The sequence below is a fragment of the Bombus terrestris genome, chromosome 6, assembly GCF_910591885.1.
Source record: "Bombus terrestris chromosome 6, iyBomTerr1.2, whole genome shotgun sequence".
NCBI classification, from domain to species: Eukaryota; Metazoa; Arthropoda; class Insecta; order Hymenoptera; family Apidae; genus Bombus; species Bombus terrestris.
Window position 1 is genome coordinate 4319544 of NC_063274.1, and position 17186 is coordinate 4336729.

Here is a 17186-nt window from a genome sequence, read left to right on the forward strand (position 1 = left end):
TTTTCGAATTGTGTGCGAAGCAACGTGATTCGAAGTTAATACTACAATAATGTTTAGAAATAATGTACAATGAAATATATGACAGAGTAATTCCAAAAAAAATCGTATATTCTTAAATTATTTGAAATATTAATTTGCAACTTGTGTACAGCGTGTGTACATATGTGTAAACAGGACGGAGAAGTACTTACAATTACAAAGCAAACAGACTTAATTAACCTGTTAATTAGAAAAAACAAATTAACTTGTCATTTAGATTGGTAATATTTTTAATTCAATAATTTTATCGAACACAGTTACTTTGATACTTGAGATACTTACATCTTTATCTTATAATAATACAAAAATCGATATATTTACGCCTTTAGGAAAGTTTCTAATTGATCAATATTCTGGATTATTTTTATAGAAAATCGAACAGCTCCAACTTTCATATTTGTACCGATAATTTGCACAGAACGTATGCACTGAAAAGAGGGCACTATATCGGTAATTAAGCTTCATCGATACAGTGAGATGCTCAAAGAGATATGCAAAAAAGTAGGTTAACAGCAAATACCATTTCTGATTCTTCTTTCTTTTTTTGTACGACTGATGTTCCAGCGTCACGGTTTGCATGTAGAATACCTGGCCGATCGATCGAATTGCGTTTAGCAACAGAACACTTGTCGTAATGGCATCGTGGAATGCTATCGATTCGTACGAGGACGTCGATATAGAACACGCGTAACGCGTAATAATCGTCAACTTTGCTTAAGTGTATGTGTGAAGTGAATATCGGCCAAATTCCCGGTAGATTCGTCTGTTCCTGTGTTTACATGCCAGCAATTGCATAATATTTCGCATATTTACAAGGGTAGTTATCGATTTTCTGATATTTGCAGTGCAAACACGGCTCGTATTATATTTATTTCAATATTCATCTATCAGGATGCCAAAATGTAAATATCATTTTAAACAAAAATAATCATGCAGAGACACAATGGAAATAAAATTGCAAGGAAATTAAACGCTTTCTTGGAAAAGAGGCTGGCTCACGAGTATTTTAATAGTTCCATATAGATTGCCTTATATTTTTAAAAATGCTGGTTTTAATTTAAGGACGATCGTATATTACCAAAAGGAAAAAAATAGAATCTCAACTAGCATCTAAAAATGATTAAAAAGTAATATTTTAAAACACGATGATTAAGCTCCATTCTAAACTTAAAAAACTATTTCAAATTATGCACGAAAATCATCGACTGTGCCTCGAAAGTCTCACAGCTAACGTAAACCATAAATTCCGAGACTAAAAGTCTTGTTCGATCGTTCGCGGAGAGGCGCGTTCGCGAGGAAGCGCGTCAACGGGAGTCGTAAATTCCTGTTACGATTAGATAATCGACGCCACGAAATGATCGATACTCTATTTCGTTTATGATAATAGAGGTGGTTGAACTGATTATAACACTGAAGTAACAGGTTATAATATACACTTTCTTCCAACAACTTTGCAGACATGGACAGTTACGCTCGGTGTGTATAGATATAAATTAAACAGATGACTGATCTAAGGCTGATAAACGAGTCAAAACATTGACTGGTCAACGCATGGAAAACCAGTCAAGAGATGTTGACTGATCTAAGAATGACAAACCGGTGAAATTCGGTGACGATACTGTCGCAGAGGAAAACTATTGCTGGGTGTTGGTCGCCCCACCACCGGTTGCTTGGGGGTGGAAATGATCGTTGAACATGGAAAAACGCGACCTTGCTATTTTTTACTTGATGGAACAATAATCATAAGGAACGTCTCGACTTGAATATATTTTATAACAATTAAGGGCCTAATAGTAAAATACAAATGCTTAGTTTTATGACAGTTCCTTGGGATTATTGCGATCCGACTAATTATATTTCCACAGCTAGTGGCCGCCTCGACCGAGGGATGGATTCTGGGTTACGTAAAGAGTCACCGGACGTAACATCACGAACTGTATGAAGAGTAAAGAAACTAAATCTTACGTGAAACTTAAACTTCCAGTGCAATCACGTAAATTCGTTTCGTAGAACCGTAATATCGTCGTGAGATTGCGAAGAAGCTGTTTGTACTCTTTCCTGCGATACGTCGGGTAGTTTTATGGCGTATCTGTTTCGATGAATACGTAGAAGAAAGGAAACCAGTCGGAAAATCGCATGCTCGCGTCAGCTAATTTGCGTCTCAACGATGACAGCGCAGAAAATCGTTCGCACTGTAACGCATGCACTGCCATTTCCAGGTGAAAGCGTTTGTTTCCATTGTCTTTTCTTTCGCAGATCAAATCATATCAACAGACAGAACAATATTTCCTAAGTGATCGAAGCTCGTGTTCCTTCGCGTTGCTTGAAGGGAAACGCGAGATCAATCGCCTCGCGTGATATACAGGCGAACCTGATGCAGCTAGTGTTCATTATCGATTCAAACACGTGGTTTGTAATGAACAAAGATTGCTGGAATAATCTAGTAGAATAGCGTAACAACGTGAATTTCCAAAATGAAGAAAGAAAAAAGGTCATTTAAATTCTCAAAAATTACTGGAAATCTATACAATTTCTATACAAAAATTACCAACTATTGATTATCAAAATTTCTATTTAAAAAATATTATCTGGGCTCCTCTTGTATTGATATACATTCGTCCACGTAATATCAGATTTATAATACCTTCAACAATCAATCTCTTCCTCTTCAAAAAAAAAAAAAGGATTCTCATTTGCGAAAGATCCTCGTCGATCAAGAAGATAAAAAAATCCTGAAAAATGCATATTTCTTCCTCAAACTTTATAATGATGAAAAATATCCTTATCCATTACTCATTTCGAAGTGCAATTGCTCCATTTGTCGAACAATCAGAAGCACTTCAACGTAACCATAAAGCAAAATCGATGCTAATGAAAATATGATTCCCAAGCTGCAGCAATTACTCTCCGCGCACCTTTTCCGTATCGATGCTCTACGATGCAGACTTTCATTATGCACGAGCTCTCGAAGCACCTGAGCGCGCGTTTAATGGCCTCTAATCTATATTCCTTGCCTAAGAAATCTTCTCGCCTTGATTGCAGATCCTGGGCGACGAATTCGATAAGGCGCGTGCGAATTTTACCATCGAACTGCTAAATATTTGAATAAAGCCTCACCGCTTCAAATTATTCCAATGTTAGAGCTGATTTTTCATCGAGAAAATAGTAAAACAGATGCTAAAGTAGGCATATTTCATTAATTTTATTATCACGATATTTAGGTTGATTGATTTATCGAAATGTAGACTTGTGTAACGTACATGATTAAACGATAATCGAAATGTTTCACAAAGTTTGAATGCTCTCTGAGGATTCACGGAGAGCACTTTCTGCTCTGACAATCTGATAAAGTTTCGTACTTTTTCATACTTCTTATTCTATACATTCGTATACATAATTTTCTTTATTACATATAGATAACATTTTATTAGTGACACGATAAGAACAGAGACTCTCCGGTGTTTTTCAGTTTAGACTAAGACATCTTGTGTTTGTTTCTCCTTAAAAAGGTTTCTTAAAGCGATCTAGTAATATATATTACGTTTATATCGATTGTCAAAAATGTTTTACGTTCTCGTTCCTTTTTTCTTTTGGTAATTTTCCATTGGTTTGATTTGTGTCATTGATTTAAAAAGAAGAAAACAGGTATATCATGGAGGAAGCTGAATCAAATATACAGGAGATGTATATTGATTCGGTGTTCGTGGGAAATAAGCCAGTGTCTTGTGCATCTTTCTGATTGAAGTTCTTGTTTCTTAACAAACTTTAACATACTTTCGATAGGATAAATGTAGCACCATGGAAACTGTGTCAGCGGTGACTCAGTACGAGCATGTCTCGTACTAAGCCACGGCAATTCGTTTGCTCCTGTTTTACAGATAGCGGCAGCGGCATGAATGCACGAGACTGGTTACGAAGTGCCATTTGCAGAGTGCCGCGCGATCTCGTATGGTTCGTCAAGATCGCGCCCAATAATTATCAAACTTTGTGTATGCAGATATAGTGTAATAGAAAAAACGAAGGGACGAGTTGATTGGAGGACAGAAAACAGAGAGACAGAGTGACAATATAATATATATATATATATTACGCGTAACGTAGCGAGTGAACGAATCATAGTGTACAGTTTGATCGACGTGTGAAAAGTGAACAGTAGGAGGAAAAAAGTACAAGTAAAGAGAGAAACAGAGAAGGACAATCAACATGGGAATCGATAACAGTGCATCGAATTACCGTAGTTTGATCATGTCGAAAGTTTGCGCTAGATGCATTCAAGTGTCGATCATGTTCCTTTTCGGGCCACAGGCAACGCTGTAATTCTGTTTTCATTCGAGTCGCACAGCATGCATGATGAATCGCCTCAGGGATCATCGACAGCCTAAATATCATACTTGGAGGTTCGTCGAAACATAGAGGATACGAGGTCGACTCGACGTATTGCGTCATAAAAACGCAAACTTAGATGAAAATGGACTCGACGAAGCTGGGTGGGCCAGCCCCAACCAGCCCAAGGGCACACTCGCCAGCCCTACCGGCCTACAGCAGTACCACTACGGATGGCAACATCGATTACATAATCGGAGACTATATGGAGAGACTCGGCACGAGGTTGAATACATTGGAGAACGAGCTGAGGTACGCCTGGAGGGCGTTAGACCTGCTCAGTCAGGAATACATCAAGATGTGGGAGAGGCTAGAGAAGTTAGAGGGCCTCTTATACGAACAACAAACGGTGATCAGTCAATTGATCGAATTCTACGCGAGCGGTGGCACTCACGAGACTGCCAACGTGGTGGTGGAGGAGACATTGGCCAATCAACAGAGCACCGTTGGCGAGTTGGACGCGATCGCAAAGAGCATAGGCGCCACCATGGGTATAGAAGAGACGAACGCGATAAGAGAGAAATTAGCCCAGCAGGAAATCGCGAGAATGCACGGACTCACGCAGGACAGCTCAACCGCTGCCGTGGTAGTTACCGACATGCATAGGAACGTGAGGAACCTGGACACTCTGGAGACTCTCGCGGAAGAGAGTAACATTCCAGACGAGGCGTTCTACAGAAGCTTGAACAACGCGTACAGGGAGGATTTAATTTGCGGCGACACGTCCAGACCAACGTCGCAACTGGGTATGATCTGGGAGGAGGCGGAGGATGAGGATGTAAATGGAAAGAAAGAGACGGAGTCGAACATGTTCGACAAAGCTATGACCAAAGAGAAGGAACTCGAGGAATTGACTACGAAACCAACGAAGGAAGAAATCCAGGAATCAGTGACGAAAAAGGAAGACGAAGCGGACGAGGACGAGGGCGAAGTGTTTAGCGCAGCTGATTACAAAAGTTATCGTGGCAATACGCCTTGTGTCAGCGAACAAGATTTGGCGCAGCTCTCTAGACTCAGTTCCATCGACCAAGTCGCTCTGGAAAAATTACACGAACTGGACAGGTTGACCAATAAATTACAAAAGGACTCTCAGAACTTGATAGAGTTACAGTCGAAGTTAATGGACTCTCCGAAACGACAATATAGTTCCGAAGCTGAAGCTAAATTGGCGGAAGAAGCGAGTAGTATAGACGAGCAGTTAAGAAAGATTTACGCCGAAACCGATGTCGACAGTTGGACCTTCTCAAAAAGTCCCGGATCGACCGGTCGATCGATCTCCAGAGTGAGCACCGATAGCGGTCTAGCCACTGACGGTGACTTCACAACCCGATCAATTTCGCCAAGACTTACGTCCACGTCCAGAACGAACTTAGATTCCATTTCGAGTACTTACACTCCACCCAGGCTAGGTAGCTACGCAACAGCTGTACGGGAAAAGAGTCCAGAGCCAGTGATCCAATTGCCTATCGACGTCGGTAGCTTCGCCAAAGGCTACGCGGAGAACAAAGAACTGACCGACCTCATGGCCGAAAGCTTCGCGGCTGTCACTTGCGCCTCTCCCACCATTTACAGCACCACTACTGACAAAATTCCATCTCCTACTCACTCTGCGGGAAGCGTCCATAGCGTCCATAGCGTCCACAGCGTGCAAAGTCTTCGAACCAGGCAGGACGGTTACTTCGGTAGCACTGCTCGACTGAATTTAGAATTCCAGGAAAGTAGAACGCCTCCAAGTCCGTCACCCAGCTCGCCACCTCCGCCAGCTCCTCGAGACTCAGCCGAGCCTTTCCTGATGCCAGGACCTGATCAAAGGGAAGCCGAAACAAAACGACCTCAGAGTCCCACGTTTTTGAGGAGCACGGAGAAGCTGGTTTCCCTGGAACAAGGTCGCCTAAGTCCACGAACTCCTCACTCGCCTAAGTCGCCACGAGTCTCGCCTAAGCACACAGCTAAGCCAAGCGTGGCCAACATCGTTGCAGCCAAGTCTGATTCCGGCCTATCTTCAATGAGTGGGTGGAGTAGCCTGGACAAGTCGCCGAGCTCGCCAAAAAGTTCAATCACTAAGATGCTCACTTCGTATTCGGTAGATCATCCCAGATCAACTTTAATTCCAAGTACAACGACGGTCAGATCTGCCAGTCCAATTCCACCTCTTCCGGAAACTACAACCTCGGTCATTACGCAGGAACCGCTGTACGATACGCCGGAAGGAAGAGACGCTTTCACGAGTACTACCACCGCCACTTATACCGTTACGAGCCACTCCTATACCGCGGCCATGAATCATTTGTCAGGCTACACGTCGATAAAGACACCGACCACCAAAGAAGAGTACAGTTTCGTACCTCCTCCAGCACCCATCGCGACCACTTGTCAGAGTCCAAAGAAACGAGGTCGCCAGCAAACTTTACAGCATACTTACGACACCGTACCGCCTGGAACCACGATCGACTATGTGTATAGATCTGAGCAACCTGCCATTTATTCCGTAGCTGGGAGCAATCGACAACAGGCCATCACGAGCGTCTATACCAGCAGCGCTGGGGGCTATGGTCCGAAAACTACGACCACTGCTTACTATCCAGATGCAATGGACCAGTATAACAGCTACCAGGATAATTATAATGCTGTTCAATATACGGAATCGGCCGCTGTAGGAGGTCACCTGAAGAAACCTTCACGAGGCAGCGCGTACACTGACGGAATGACAAACCACGAAGGGTACAAAGCCGCAATGTATCGCACAATGTTCCCCACGGGGAATATCACGGACGCACTATCTTATTATCCGACTAGCGCGAATCTGCCGCGAACGGAGACGAACGAGACTTCGTGGCTGAATTCGATGGAAGACCAGATACCTCACGATTCGACTTCCTCCAGCATCAGATCGCTAACATCGGACGGTAGCTATGCCCAAAGTCCGTACACCGATAGAAGATATCCTCAGCCACCGACGTATCAGGCACATCAATATCATCACACGTATGCGAATCAGAACTATCCACAAGCTTATCAGCAACAATACCAGCCATACAGTCAAAGGTTGAGTAGTTCCGAAAGCGCACAACTTACGGATGGATATCAGAGACAACGGCAACGAGAACATCAATACATTCAGGACCACGAAACAGGAAGAATGCCTATTGATCAAACGCAACATCAGCAAGAATATTACGATGCTTCGAGCGTGATAGTATCTCAATCAGGGTATATTAGTATTGCATCGAATTTGAAGGACCACGAGATAGAAAATGCGAAAGCTGGCAAGAAGATAAAACGCGGTTCGTCCTTAAAAAACGCGATGAGCTCCATGAGCAACTGGTTGCCTGATTTACACTTGAGCAAGCGACATAGGAGTCATTCGTTACCTGGCGGAGTGAGGAGGGAAGACTTGGATATGTCGCAGGAACAACAGCAGAGGCTCCCGCAGGAAGCAGGTATGGCTAGAGGTCGTGGAAGAGGGCAGGCAGCCAGGAAAAAGAAGAAGCACACTTTAGTGTCCACCGTATCCGGAATTCTTCAGAAGGCCAAAAGACGAAATCATCAATCTCAATCTTTATCGGATCCTGAACAGTCCGAAACCGAATGGAGCAGTGGTAGACAGAGTGGTCTGTCAGAGGACGAAGACAGCGTGATGTCGGACGTAAATCAAGAACCTCCATTCTTTGCCAAGGTAAAGACAACTAGCACAAAACGTAAACAGGTGCCCCAGCCAGTTCCTCAGCAACAGCAACCGACAACTCAGCCATTGCCTCTGCAACAGAAAGAATATATACAACAACAACAGCAACAGCAAGCTCTCCAACAACAAATTCAACAGCATCAGGAGCAGTTACAACAGCAAGCTCTTCAAGACGGTTGGGCCAAAGAGAAAGATCAAAAGAAGGATGTGGATCATGAACTTCCTGAACAGATCAGTGGCTTCGAGGAAGAAACGTCTGGGAAGAGCACAGGTTCTGGTTCTGGCGGTTCATCGATATTTCAAACTGTCGGGGACATTAAACGATCCGCTGGTAGCTCCGACGAAGCTCCCAACGAAAAGGCTCCGAAACTTCCTCCTGTGACTCTGATGGGCGGTGCAAGTATGGAATTTGCGGTGTCTAGAGCATTAGGCAAGTATCGTCAGAGACAATCCTCCACGGTCTCCGATGAACAACCCCCCAGTGAAGAAGGCAGCACCGAGAAGAAGTCCGACGAAGGCACCGTCCAAACTCTGGAAACAAGCTTTGAGTACCCGGAAGATATGTCGGAGAAAAGCGAGAGGAGCGAGAAATCTAGCAGCACCAGGCTTCCCGAATTGGTAACCAGCATATCAGAGGAGGCTCCACCGTCGGAAGGAAGCCCATCCGCGTCAAGCACGAAGGGTCAAACGCCAGGCAGCCGATTCCTGCCGCGGCATCAGCAGTCCCTCGAAATTCCATGGACCGGTTCAAGACCGGGCGAATTAGACGAGGATAACCGAAGCACGCATTCCTATCGAAGTACGTCGAGGGTCTCATCCAGGCGGCAAAGTACGGAGGACTCGATCGACTCCGAGGATGAGTGGTACCGGTACGAGTTGAGGAAGCTCGAGGAACTTGAGAGGCAATCGCAGATAGAAGTAGAGATGGGCGAGGTGCTGGTAGAGGAAGCGGAGGAGACTGATCAGTACCAACCAGACGAAACGGTAAAAGAGAAGATGTCTTTCGTCTTGAGAGAACTGAAGATGAAAGCTGGCACTATATCGAAAGAGCAGGCGAAGGAGGATAAAGAAGAGTTACGAACGAGTAAGATTAACGGAACGATGGCGAAGGATCGTCGAATCGACGAACGAGACAGGTATCGAGACGAGAAACCTATTCCAAAGCGAAAATCTGCGGAGAGTATCGAAGCGGTGTTTGCGAGAGTGACCGATTATCATACTTGGGCGCACGAAGAGGAAGTTAAGAAAGAGAAACTATCCTCTGCTATGGAGGAAGGTTCCTCTGGAGAAACTTCCGGTCCTGATAGTCCCGTCCAATCGATGGACGAGGAGGAAGAAGAGGAACTGCCGAAAGACGTCGACGAACAACCGTCGAGGCGCAGTTCGAGCGGTTCGACTTTTCGACACGGCGAAAAAATCCATCCTGGCTCTGAACCAATCTCTCGAGAAGGTAGCGTAAGTGTACCGCCTAGCGAGGTGTCTGTCAGCATCCCGGGTGCTTGGGATTCAGAGAGCACTGTCCTTGAAGGCCTGGAGCGCGACGGAGCTGGTAGTGCAGAAACGGCTACCACGGCGACTTTGAGCCTGCCGAAAATCAAAATTGATTCCTCGTCCTGCGGTAGCTCGGATGCGACGTTAAAAGAGGGCCAGGTGAGTCCTGGTCCACCTGGATCAAAGTGGAAGTTGCTGAAAGCGTTGAAAGAACGAAAGGCAGAGGAGAAGCTGAAGGAAGTCGAGGATTCCAAGGAGACCACCATTTCTCAGGGACCCACAGCAGTGAGTATAATGATAAAGTGAGGACACGAAAATCTTTGTAAGGCGTACTCGAGATTCGGAGATTGGGTCAAGTCGTAGGATTAAGTACTTTATAGAATCTGATTTATGGAGTATGTTTAGCATTGTTGTGATTGGGTTATATTGTGTTCTAATAATATAGGTTTTTCGGCATATTCTATGCGCAGGATGTTAATTGCTTATGAAGTGTAACTTTCATTATTAATGATCGGTTGTAAAAACACTTCCTAAAAATTAGAACTTGTTTTCATTTGTACAATATGTTTTTTTCACAAAACTTGTTTTTCGAACAACGAGAGTCTCATCTTCGTTTAATATGTTGAATTATAATACACGCAAAGATCTTTTTCATATCGGTAGATAAAATGAATGTTAAAAATATATCGAAGAATCTTTTAGCATCCTGCACAGAATTCGACAAGGAACCGAGTGACATAAGTTTAGAGAAACGACTAACAAGTATTAATTTTATACATCATTATGAAGAAAAAACCACAATTTAGCTGTAAAACGTAGAAAAGAACCAAGTGTATGTAATACAATCACGAACTTATATCACTCGACTTCTACCAGTAAGAAAACACCATTTCCTTGAAGTTATCTTAACAGTTCAATACCAGTGACCATACAACCCGATACAATTATTATCAGGACATTTTCCGATGCTTCTTTTCGCTAGCGAGTGTCGAGTACGTTGTACGCGTACAAATGGACTGTAAAGCGAAGCAACCTACGAATTTAAGCACGATTTCGCGCGTAACGTGTAACCATATGTGTGGTGCCATCCGATATGGCGCATCCAGTCAATACTAATGTAATACGATACTACGATAGAAGAAAGCGGGAGTGAAGCTTTGCCGGGCGTAAATCACATGCCCGTGGTCCATTTTCGCGTCGATCGCGAAAATAAAGACCGAGATAGACGCGCAGGACCGAATTACGAACTTCGATATAATAAACGACATAATGAACTATGGTACTAGTCAATTCAGCAAGTGCAACGTCACTGACGCTTGGCCAAGCAATATACTTGTAGGTGATGAGAATTTTGGGTGCACGAATCCAAAAGCAGATCGATCGGTGATCGTGATCGACGATTCGATCGATTTCGAGGCCGCCGTTTAAAAATTACGACAAGTAAATATCGCAAAACGGCGGACGCATCGAACGCTAAAATAAACGAGGCTTATACTTAATTAAAATAGATCATAGGTATAATTAGATGGTGCTTGAATAATCGATACGCTTTAAGGTAGTATTAGTAGGAACCGCGTGCCTGCGCGGTCTGACGAGGGAATTCGCGAGATGAGGCTAAGTATTATTCGGTCAATTAACGTTTCCCCAATACATGCAGGGGAACGACAAGTCTTTCATAGATTCCCACAATAAACAAAGTGACGCTCGATTTTCCGCGCGTCTCCATTCACGATTTTTCTCTCGTGGCTTTTCCGCCCGCATTCACGCACACGTAATTCGATATTATAACATAGCGCGTAAATAAAGAGATGTGCGAAACAGTGTGCATTTGTACTTAAATGGTATTAGAATCACACGAAAAACGGAAGGCTTCCTTATGATACTTGTAGTGTTTATCGATGCAAGTGATGTACTTACAAGTCACGAGATTCCGATCTATCGATACATCTGGGCGATTAACTTAATCTTATACAGTGGCTACCAAAATTGTACTATCTTAAAAATATTAATTTTTTACGTTCAACGTTAATCGATGATTCAATTGTTACGTGACCAATGATCGACTGTGTCGTTTGAAAGACTTGCAGAAGAAAGTGATACAAGTGACAAAATTTTCAAGTTAAGAAAATCGTAAATTAAAGTTGAATACAAAAGCTTCTAGGTATCGATATATATTAAGTATAAAGAAGTATTTAAACCGTTCCTTTTATATATCGTATGTATCGATTCTTTTATTAATTTCATTCATTTTTTAACGATAGTTATTGCAAAGTGTAGCTAATTGTTACGTTTCCAATGTGTGTAACTATATTTGAATTCTTAAATAAATTCAACAAATTGTATTTTTAGGAAATCGTATAATTTTATTAGCCACTATTATAGTCGACCATCGAACATAGTATTTAAGAAATTTCTACTCTAACACGTTCATCTTCGGCATCGACCTACGTCAGGTTTAATAACAGAATTAAAATGACTTAAAGAACTTCCAGTAACTAACAAGTAACTATGTGCTTCTTCCGAATTAAATCGCACGAATTTCTGAATAGTGCGCGCTGAAAGCACAAGCTCGTACAACGTTAAGGGTAGTTTATCGAGAAAAATGTTCGAAAATAGAAATGATGGGAAGCAAATCGCGCAGGCACGATTGAAAAAGAAAGAGGAAAGAATCTCGCTCATCTCATGCACATCGAAATCAATCGCTTCCGAGAAGGCGTGAAGGAACGAATAGGAGCGAAAAGGAAAATGGATTCACCAATCACCGATATTTCGATTCACGGGGAACACGATGATATTTGTCTGATCGACGATAGTTTCGCCAGGGAAACATGGATTCCGTGATTCGTATCCAACCGTTTATCGATCCCGCGAAAGCAATAAAAAGCAACGCTGACGTAATTCCAACTTATTCTGGATTTGCCTGGGGAATTGACATTTCAATTAATAATACGTGCAATTTAAAGAGCGACAAAAACTAATTATTCTTTCTGAGGAACTTTAGTAAAGTATCTGGAAACGTTCTATTTATATAATTTGAAATTGTAATATAAAGAAGACGAAATTTAATAAGAGTCATTGAAATTTTATTGCGCTTAGAATAATTCTGCGTATAATTGTAGAACTGTCTAAAAGACTGTCAATTATAATTTTGCGATATATAAACAATGCATGCAGATATGAAATTAAATCCGTTCGTGAGTCTTATAGGTAGTAGAAGAATTAATAGTAAGAAGAATTAATTTTTAAGAATAATTCTTTGTCAATGAGATAGAAGAATTTAACTGCCCGAAAACCGAGAAATCTTGTAGAAAAAAAAGAAGACAAACGATGCAGAACGTCTAAAGATTTCCAAGAAATCTCGTTAATCTCAATTTAATATAGAATTTTCTTACTAAGGAAAAACCAATAGAAATCTTTTTACAAATACTAGCCATTCGATCTTCCTACGTTTATTACAATTTTTATCACGTCCAACATATCAACAGCTAAAAAAGAAAAGATCCTGCCGAATTGTTTTTCAGAACATAAGTCTTTCTATAGAAATCCTATTTCTACTGTACTATACGAATAATAGCGTAGGTCACGATTTATCTCAAAATTGCATTGAAATAACGTAACATCGAATCTGTTCCGCTCTTCGATCTAATACGAAGGTAAAGTTCTCGTCGATCACGTGTTCCCCGCATTTTACAACACGATATATTCCGTTTGGTAGAGCGTGAAAACGCAAAAGTCGATATCATGTCAACTCGCGTGACAAGATATTACGTGGACAATACATTACGTACTTCCTTCCGTTCTATTCTTCCCGCGCGTTACACGAATGTCGCGAAATTAGAAAATTCCTCGATTCAACGAGTTTCCATTTACGTTAATTCGAAGAAACTCGACGAGTGAATCTTTCTGTGAATATTTAAACGATTAATCGTGGAGGGAAAACTTGCTTTTTTACACGTTGGTAATTTGTACGTTTTATTGCTGGTGGTTAAGGGTGTGTTCTATCGAAGATTCGCGATCAATGAGTAAAATTAACGATTGTTGTCGTGCATCTCTTAGTATTCGTAACTAGTGGACACTATATACGCTGATAGTACGATAGAAGATAATTAAACGCTCGATAGCTAAGCGATGCGGCACGTAGGTATATTCTTGAGACGGTTATCATACAATGGGGTGTAATATAAGACCGTTGCATAGCTATTGGTATCTTTTGGAAAATATAATTAACAAAAGAATGTTTGCCACTTCTTCTTTTACGAAGAGAAAAATTGAATCAATTGGCCAGAATTGAACGCTCTTACTTTTAAACATTTCTGAATTTTTTCCAATTTCTTGAAAAATTCTACGCACTGTCGAGATGCATTCTGTTACGATATCTATAGAAGAAGATTTCATTGAAATCTGAAACGAGAAACAGATATTTAGATTTCGAGTCGATGGCCTTATTATTCTGAATTTTTCTAAAACCTTGCTCGCTATTTGAATATACATCGCACCCACGATCTTCAGTACCTAGCACACGTTATTCCGAAACCATAGGTCGATAGCGTGATTCAACAACCCCATAACAATCACTCTATTCTCGCTTCGTAGTCCGATATACCTACGTCACACGCTCGTAAACGATCGAACGAGAGCAGCTAAGATTCTGCTCGCATACCATTTCGATATCTCGAAACGATCGATCGCGTTCCGTATACCGATAACCGTTCAACGCATAACACGAATCCGCAATAGTTTCATAATGGAACGGATAAAGCCAGAGACGCAAAAGCACGCCGATGCAACGATCATGAACTCGTGCAATCGTACGAATGGTCCTACTATGAGACAGTTCGATCACATTCGAACGTGCGTGCAGTGTAAATGCAATGATGAACGAACAGGTGTAACACACTCGCGTCGTACATACGTCCAAAGTATATGCTTCCGTATCTAAAGACTTCGCAGCCGTATAATACTCTTAATTAAGCTAGAAATTAATTGATCGTGCGTACGTACATTTGGTGTTAGTGTTTTAGGAAAGAAGGAAGAAAACCGGGCACTGTACCTGTTCGCGATTTCGGTTATCTTCAGGTGGGATTTCCTATAAGCGGCTAAAGTAAATGTCTAAGTCTAGATGTTATCGCCTAGATAAACATCTAGACATTTTCGACTAGACGCGGTGTTTTTTTTGTGTATTTGTTATTTAAGCTCCTCAGAACACAAACTGATCAATAGCGGTTTTGTAAATTTCTCAATTTCATTATCCGCATAGATAATTAGAGCGTATAATTAAACTTCTCGAAGCAACGAATAATTTATTTCCCTAAATTTATTTGCAGTAAGAAAATGACGTAAATATCCATACATCCTAAGGAAATTTTCAATCTATAGAGTTAATCAATATAGCTTCTGAGTAAAACGAGGTTAAATCCTCGCAATCGTTAATAAATTATTTTGCAACGCACTTTAGTATACTTTCATCCTCTTCGAACGAAAGGAGAGGTTTTCTTCAGCATTTAAAAATCATTTATGGAAAAACAGAGGTATGCTTCTTCATTATATCGATATAAATGCGTCTGGCGTAGTTGCAAATCGTTTAGAAGTATGCTTTCTCAATGTATCGTAATGCAAATATCTCATACTGGTAAGAAATGTGACGAACAAAATACACTCGCGATTCGGAGTACACATTGACATACGAGAAACTATTGGGTTGAGTAATAGATTCGTCCGTTTTTCACTGGTATATACACTTCGAAGAATATTGTATAAATTATTTGGAGAATGTGAAACTGTATTTGAACTTTCCCATAGGAAAGGGATGAAGAAATAAGATAAATTACTCCTTGGTCAGACGGATCTCGTATAAAGGTAGCCACATCAAATGTGCTCTTTTATGAGAACACGAGTAAACTTAGTACTCCGTCTAATATATGTATATAGTTCTCTCAACGAGTCAGATTTTTATAGAATACTCCTTCCTTTTTTTATTACAAACCTCGACGCTTTTATATATAAGAAATTCACTTACGCAAAATTTGATAAGAACTGAACTTGGAATCTATCTTACTTCCCTGTATAACTGAAAATGATAATTAGCGAGGGTTTGTGACTAAAAACGAAAAGGATGATTCGAGGAAAGTTGATGAAAATAAAGATCGATCAAAATGGAAATAGGAACTTGGTCAGACTATCAGAGAAATCTCTGTGTTCGAACACCGTGTGCAACTGAATGAAAGCGTCCACGGTCATATTGCGACACAAATGCGACGGTTAAAAGTCGCTTGGAAATATGCGAAAAAGTGTTCTTCGATGTATCATGATAAATCATCTCACACCGATGGAAAATCTGTGCGTTTGAACGACGCGTGAAACCGAAACTATCTCGACGCATAGGTGTGACGCTGATAAGAAATCCCACCTTTATCTAGAATAACGAGGCGATCGCGGAGTCGTGGCTCGGGATCTGACCAACAACCACGCGTTCTGTTTAATTAGTCAGAGCCTGGGGGCACGTATCACGCTCGGTCGGCCGATCGATTCTTCTGGTAATTGGCGAATCGTGCCACTCGTGCCGGATGGCCGCCTGGTCTTTCGAGACGTGATTCGCCGGTGATGTCAATAGCAGCAAAAAGTCGGGAGAATTGTCGTGGTCCTCGTTCCAAAGCGATATTCGAGAGGAAAGGGAAATTGCGGTGAGATGGTTGGTGTATCCACGTGACTGGATAATTAGCAATCAGACCCTTCTGCGAAGGGTTGATTATCGAGGGGCGTTGTCGGCTATGGTCGTGTTAAATAGCAAATGGCTTGGTGTAGGGGAAGGTCGTGTTGCCGGAAGGGACAAAGTTCATATTTAATAATAATAGGAACACAGGCTCATACTGCAATTTGCGAAAGTTTTATACGAACTAGGTTATTGGTTTTATAAGGGTAGTTAAATATACCTTTTGGATTTGATTCTACGTGTTATGTAAAAGAGATGATAATGGTATAGAGGATGGTGATGCATTTTTATGATTTTTTCTGCGCAACAGATTTCTTGATAATGTTGTAGTAGAAGCCTGACCTCGATTTAGGAGAATGCGTACCATGTGAGGAATTTTGTATGAAGTCACTTAGAACGAGCTAGGAGAAAAAGATGACAAGAAAGTCAGCTTTTAGGAGTAGGTACTAAGAACAGAGTGAGGAGAATGTAAAAAGCGAAATAGGCAAAAAAATGATTAGTGTTGACACAGCAGATCATGCGGAATAATAATTAATTTAAATTAATCGATTAAAATGCCTTTTCAGAAATGATATCAAAATTAACAAATATTGGGCGTTTTACATCTAAAACCTTTGCATACTGTTACATCAGCATAAGGGAAATTCCCTGTTTAAGGAACAGCTTCGAAATACACCAAATCTCTTTTCAAAGTTTATAAAAGATTCGATGCATTGTAGAAAAAGCTTTGTACAACGAGTAGAAGAAAATTTAGTGGGATTACGTTTTTAATAGAAAATTGACCTCCTTTTTATATAAATTTGCATAACAAACTGAAGTAAACTTAAAAGATTTAATACTTATTCATCGAGTTACTAGAACACGATTCATTCTCGTTCT

At 41.2% G+C, this 17186-nt stretch overlaps 1 protein-coding gene across 15 annotated transcripts in view; it reads left to right on the plus strand.

Annotated features, from left to right (window-relative positions):
* Nucleotides 1–17186, plus strand: part of LOC100650524 (protein unc-13 homolog B) — a 377008-nt gene that overhangs the window by 246987 nt on the left and 112835 nt on the right. For 9 of the 15 annotated variants that reach the window (XR_007224241.1, XM_048406360.1, XM_048406361.1 and 6 more), the window contains exon 3: nt 3918–9883. The exons of 5 other annotated variants lie outside the window; for them this stretch is intronic. Coding sequence is in view for 9 of the 10 variants with exons in the window: in XM_048406360.1 (XP_048262317.1) it covers nt 4502–9883 (5382 nt within the window). In the remaining variant the exon portion in view is untranslated. The remainder of the gene's footprint in view (nt 1–3917; nt 9884–17186) is intronic. One more of the 15 variants, XM_048406365.1, reaches the window with a different exon arrangement.